At 45.1% G+C, this 6,674-nt stretch overlaps 1 protein-coding gene across 1 annotated transcript in view; it reads left to right on the forward strand.

Moving 5' to 3' along the window:
- The window catches only part of KDM2B (lysine demethylase 2B), a 118,902-nt gene extending 115,982 nt beyond the window's left edge, over positions 1-2,920 (forward strand). The window contains exon 22 of the mRNA XM_068989735.1: positions 2,739-2,920. Coding sequence (XP_068845836.1) covers positions 2,739-2,920 — 182 coding nt within the window. The remainder of the gene's footprint in view (positions 1-2,738) is intronic.
- Positions 2,921-6,674: the final 3,754 nt, after the last annotated feature.

Raw genomic sequence — 6,674 nt, forward strand, 5'->3', positions numbered from 1 at the left:
TATAGAGCATAAGGATTACTGATCTTAAATTCTCTCCACTGCTGCCTCTCCCACCCCAAATCTTCCCAGTTTGTATGGTTAAGTCACTGTTATTTACCACATTATGGCCATGCATGTATTGTCTACTGTTGAGCCAAAGTGTGTATTATGAGTATGTTTCTTTCCTTGCACAATTTTTTTGTTTTCCCTAGAGTTAATAATTGCCTCCTTTTTGTTTGCTCAGTCTCTGAACAGACTCTACAACAGACTCGAGCACTATTCTTTACCCTCATGAACTCATCAGGCCCTTGACCAGTCTTGGTAGGAAACCACCCTCCTAGCTTTCTTTCCTCCTGCCCCCACTTGAACTTGACTGCCTCTGCCATCTGCATGTCTGCTTCCTAGGATTTCCTTGGTCTCTGTCTCGTGTAGGGGCCCCTCTTTCCTTGGTCCTGTATCTTCTTTCTTGGTTTATCTATTCATTTGGTGGAGGACATAATCCAGACCTTCTGTGTCTGAAATGGTTTCATATTATACCTTCATGTTATAATCAATCTCTCAACTTGGAAATATATGTTCGGTGGTTCTGGAAATTTTCCTTGAATTTAATTTCCTTCCCTTCTGTTTTCTTTCCTTAGTAGTCTTGATACTTTTACTTTTTTCCCACCTCTTGTCTTTTGGCTCTATTCTCTGGTGTTCCCCCACTTCTTACACAGTTCATAGTTCACCCTTAGGTGCTAGGGGTGGAGCCTTCTGCAGTAGAAAATCCAAATATAACTGATGGTTGGCCCTTGGTATTCACACGTCCTCCGTAACCTCAGGTTCAACCACAAATTTGTAGCACTGTAGTATTTACTATTGAAACACATGGGCAGATAAGTTGACCTGCACAGTTCAAACACATGTTGTTCAAGGATCAACTGCAGTAAATTTTTCATTTCAGACATATGAAAATGCTTTATTATGTAGGTCAGAAAGTCACAAATTGGCAGTTCTCACATGGTTTAGCCTGTATTTTTAACTTGACAGCTCCGGTTCTCAGCACTTTGGGGAGTGGCCTGTTCTTGTTTCTTGGATCCAGGTGTTGTCCATCCTGAGGATACTGGCGGTTGTGTCTTCTTCTCCGCATAGGCCATGCGTTCCTTCAGGAGCGGCCAGTGGGCCTGCCTGAGGGGCTCCTCTCAGTTCTGTCTTCAGCGTGTGGTTTTCTCTTCAGCTGACGGGCTGCTCTTGGGACAAGGTGGGAGCTGACTGACTGTAGATGTCATTGGGTGGTCAGCATGGGTTGTTTCTTTGGGGAACTCCAGATTTGACATCCATCCATCTTTCCTCTTAAGATGGTCAAAGTTGCCCGAGGATGCTTTTTTTGACCTCCCAGCTGAAGGGTTCAGGCCAGGCTGCTGGTGTTCTAGGGCTTGGCAGAACAGGAGTCTGGGCGTGTCAATAGTCAGCAGGTAGATTTCCCTGTAACCCCCATTTTTCAGTGGGCCCTTTTGCCTTCCACAGTGGTGGTGCCTAGCCTAGAGCCTTTCTCTTGATCAGAGACAAACTCTGGTATAAAGTCTTCCAGCTTTTACCCTTCCCCTTACAGGGTTTATACACCATCCTTTCTCCCTTGACTTTTACAGTAAGATTATGGGGGCAAATATTTGAGAGATTATGAGGTAAGGGGATACCCTTGGAAAATCTGAGGTGTTAATCTTCCAGGTCACCTCTTTGGCAGCATCCTTGTCACTTTCCCATCTGCCTGGCTAGCATGGGAGGCACCCAGCTTTCCGTTACCACTTGTTCTGAGTTCATGAGTTCGTTGTTCCGGATTGGATTCTGTTGGCATTGTCTGGAATGTGTATCAAGACCGAGCATTGGTGCAAGGAGGGTGTGTAGACCTGAGGAGAGGGCTCTTTGGTGACTCGTGGGGTGCTATGGCGTGACTTCTTTGTACCACCTCCCAAGCTGGAGGGACTGGCATGGAGCTGGCACGGGCCTCATGTGCATTACTGCAGTTTGCCCTTACTGTTAACATTTGTTCTACTCAATTCAATAGCAGAATGAAATATGCATACTAGCAATGACGAGCAAAGGTCAGTAATACCACTGAGATGAAGGAATCTCCGGGCTCAGGGTAGGGACTTGGCCTCAGTTGGATGAGAGCTGGCACTGCAGCTCATTGACTGAGGGTTCAGTTCTAAGGAAAGAGTATGACAGACCCCAAGTCCACACTGATAGAAATACTTGGTTGAGGGTTTGGAGTTCTGATTTTGCTCTCTGTGGATGGAATCTCTTCAGCCATCTCTAGTGTTAGTTTCCTGCATGGGTTTGAGGTAGACATTCCATGGAAGGGGGCCAAGCATGTGGGGCCTTGCAGTAAAGCGCCGGTGTCCAGGGGAGCAGGAGGGTCCCGGGACGGCCTTACCTGTGTCCTCACTGCCCAGCATCTCTTCCCTGGGAATGAGCAGGTAAGCCCCCAAGAGTGTGCAGAGAGAGGTGTTCCTCAGCAGGAGTATAGACATGAAAAGCAAGCTGTTTTCGTGTGTCGTGTGATCTGTAAAACAACATGGACAGGACCTGTTGATGCGAGAATGTATACATGTAAGACTCTTACATGGACTTGGGGGTGTTTTTCAGGCATGTATGAACCTTTGTAAGTGGCAGAGGAAACCAGGTCCCATCTGAGGAGACTGAACAGGAGAGCTGCTCGGGGGGATAGGGGTTCTCGGTTCCACGCCTCCTCCACCTCACCTGTGTCCTCTTCCCTCCAGACTGCAATAAGGTGACTGACCAGTGCCTGTCCTTCTTCAAACGCTGTGGGAATATCTGTCACATTGACCTGAGGTACTGCAAGCAAGTTACCAAGGAAGGCTGTGAGCAGTTCATAGCCGAAATGTCTGTTAGTGTCCAGTTCGGGCAAGTGGAAGAAAAACTCCTGCAAAAACTGAGTTAGTCTAAGGACAAGTATGTAAATATGGGGTAGGGGAGGGGAGGGGAGACGCCAGGAGAAGGGGAAAGACTTTACAAAAACTAGGGCCTTTAAATATTTTCAATTTGGAACTTGGAACAACAAACCCCAGACGATTCCCTTTTGCAAGTCTCGCCGAGGGAGAAGCCAGTCCGCCACCGTTTGGGGGATGAGCGAGCCTGGTGCTTTCCTCTGGTCTTTCTGAATCAAAACCGCACTGCTTTCTGGACCATTGCTCAGGCGGCCTTTACCAAGAAGACATTCCCGTTGGAGAGGAGGATGGACTTGGGCGACATTCTCTTACTGAAGCATGAGCTTAGGAAATTTTGGGGGGGGTGGTGGTGTTTTTTGTTTTGGACACCTTACTCCTGACAGCTTTGGGGGTTTTGGTGTCAACATAAAGTGGACCACACACCACATCTGCCGTCTCAACATGTTTGTTTGGTTTTGTTACATCTTACATTATGCAGAACTATTTTTGTACAAATTGTTTAAAAGTTATTTATGCAAGGTTTGAATGCATACCAGTGTTTTTATTGTTTTGAGATTGCCAACTTCCCTGGTTTCCTTAAGGTAGGAGAGAACTTTTCCCTGTACTTCATACAAACCCATCTATACATGTGCCCAGATCCGGCAAAGCAGGCTAAGACCTCTAGTTAAAAGCATGTCTAACTGGAAGTTGAGAGCCTGCTTTGTATGTCAAGAAATTGCATAAGCATGATGTGGATATATGTAAATTATAGTCAAAGTGAGAGAGACACTTTGCTAAATTTCCTCTGTATAGAATTCACCTTTTTTTTTCCCTCAAAATTTTGAAATTCAGACTTCAGCCTTTGCACTCAGGAGGGGTTTGCTCCAGCATGAGCTCTTATATTCTACATAGATCTAATTTATACAGTGAGTCGAGAAATAGAATAAATGACCCAACGCAGCCTTTTCTTTTCTTCTCTCCTTTGAAGTGAGCTGAGTTCTCATTTGAGGTTTAGCACATGGCTGTTGCCCAGTTGTAAAGTTACGCATTCATAAGTGCCACTGTTGTAAGGTGTTGTTTTCCTAGACCTTCCCTGATGCAGTTTTACCTTTGTTGGATTTGTATAAACAATTGTACAAAAAAACCCACTCTTGGACTTTGAGGGTTTTTGTTCTGGGGCAGACTGGAAGTCTGACTGGGAGGTCCAGAGGCCATAGTCTCGACACCAGTGTATGCTATTCTGAAGCCAGACTAGGTATCATTTCTTAGTCACCAGAGAAATGCAGCAGCCCCTTGGTACATGTTTTTCCGTCTTCAGAAAGAGATCTTGCCGTTTGTAGCTAATAAGGTAAGTCCACATGTAAGAATTAGATACGAACTGCTTTAAGGGGCAGAGTGGCTTACCTGTGTGGTTGCCTCTGACCACGCCTATATAAAATAACTTCCACAGCCACTTGGCATTTCCACTGCCAAAGAGGGGGAACAGGGGTCCACTTGCTCAGCCTCCAGTGGAGGCAACTCAAGGAGACCACAACCTGAACTGGTGACCTGGGGCTGGGGCGGCTGGAGGCCCTTAGCTAGGAGGTAACTGCCCCAGGTGGGAAGTCAACTTGAGATCACAGAAAGATGCAACTAGTCATCTAAAAATAAAGGTAGACCAGCTTCCTTCCTCAGTCATCAACAGCACCATCAGACTTGGGTCTCTTGGGACTAGCCTTTCCCACTAATAGTCATTTCATACTCACACCACCACCCCCAATCCTTTTTTTTCCCCCATGGTGAAATGGTTTTAGATCCCATCTAGGTCTATGCCTCCTATTCATTTAAATCCAGAGATCCTTTCTGACTCAAACTGGAGACAGCTGAAGCTGTTGCACCCTGGAATTTAACTCGGGGGATCCATTTGACAGACGTAAGATTAACACATGATGGTTTATAAAAATGTGGCTCACCTTTAACAAGCCTGATCTCTCATTGTGGAGCACCCACACCAGAGGTCAAGCTGCACTCTTCTTGGCAGCCTGAATGCTGCGAACCGCTGAGTAAGACTGACCCTGATGTCCAGTAAAGGCATCTTCTTCCTTGGAAACTGCTGAAGGATGACAGTCGTTTCCATGTAGAATCTCAGCATTAGAAACTAACCCTGTTTCCTGGTCACGTTTGCAGTGTGCTGGTCACAGATTACCATCCCCCAGGTGTACCAAACAATCCAGTTAAGATTATATAGTAAGTCCCCTACACACAAGTTCTGTTCTGAGAGCACATTCCTAAGTTCAACTTTTTCTGAAGTCCAACAAAGTTAGCCTAGATACCTAACTAATGCAATCAGATATATAGAACTGTATAGGTTTATAATACTTTGGACACATTTCTAATCTTCTAGTACAGACTTTAAGTACAGTACCAGCTACATCACTGCTGCTTTAACACTTGCTTCCAGACATCCTGGGCTTGAAATAAACACTGTATTCTCCACAGTATTGTGAAGTACACAAAAGCACAACCACTCCTAGACGATGCATGCACGACAGTGTATGCGAGGTATGTAAACTAACTCATGACTCGACATGTGAACACATATTCACAACTTGAAGGTGCATTATGTCAAGGTACTTAGAATATCCCAGTACAGACCTGTTCCTCAGAATGAGCTTTAGATGAGGCTGGGCCAAGCTAGATGCTTGCAAACAGCTATTCTGAGCCCAAATATTGTATCTGATGAAGTAATGGAAGGCACATACGGAGCACTTCCTGGGTAAGACCACATCTTAACCCAAGAAAGAGGAGAGGCTCCAACCCTTTCCTCGAGGGATGCTGACCTTGACAAAGGGAGATATCATGGCCCATCGAATGACATCCATCCGTACCTTGAGGATAAAGAGATCTCACTATTCCCTTGTGGATCCATATGACAGGTTACCTATTCAGAAATAGAGACATGGCATGCAGCTAGAAAATGCAGGTTCCAGAGAGAGATGTTTGCCCTCTGCCAAATAAATTGGTCCCTTATTATTGCAACCTATTAGGCTGAAAATGTGTTTGCTTCTTACTAAGCCAAGGTTGTTTGAAAATGCTACCTAAGAAGATCCACCACTAGGAGTTTTTGTTCACTGCTAAAACAAGCACCTGATACTAAATATAAGTCCAAGAGGAAACAGTAAATAAGCTGTTTTCAGCTGAGACTATGAGCAAACAAATCTCAACTTTCTAATTTAACTTCAGATACATCAATACCTGCTGCTTGGCTTCTATTTAGGTGTGTTTACTATCTCACCCACTAGCCTGGATTTGAAGACCCCTCCACCAAATTAGTGATTTGTGGGTAATGTTGAATTTCTGGAGTTCACTATCTGACTAGAAGTACAGATTAAGTGCACCTATAGCTTCAGCAGGGGCTGAGCTTTGGGTCTGCAAGCAAACACAAGAGAAGAGGTTTTGAGAGTATCCACAAAGCGTTGGTTTACATGCTTTTGACTCTCACTATCAGAAAACATAGAAAGGCAACTTTATTTCATAGTTAGCCAAACTTCTGGCCTTAAGCACAGCGGGGAAGACTCTACCTCCTTTGCTGTAATTTCCAGGTCTTGCTCATTGACTTCGGGATCCTGAGCACCTGAAGTCATGTGTTACCCACTGCACAGTCAAAAGATCAGAAACCCACAGGACTCACCCAAGGAGTTATATGATGTTTCCCAAAAACAGAACCTCGTCACAAGCAGTGGAAGTGAATCCACAGTTGGTCTCAACTCAACCACCGTGATCAGAATT

This window comes from Capricornis sumatraensis, chromosome 17 (assembly GCF_032405125.1).
Source record: "Capricornis sumatraensis isolate serow.1 chromosome 17, serow.2, whole genome shotgun sequence".
Taxonomy (NCBI): Eukaryota; Metazoa; Chordata; class Mammalia; order Artiodactyla; family Bovidae; genus Capricornis; species Capricornis sumatraensis.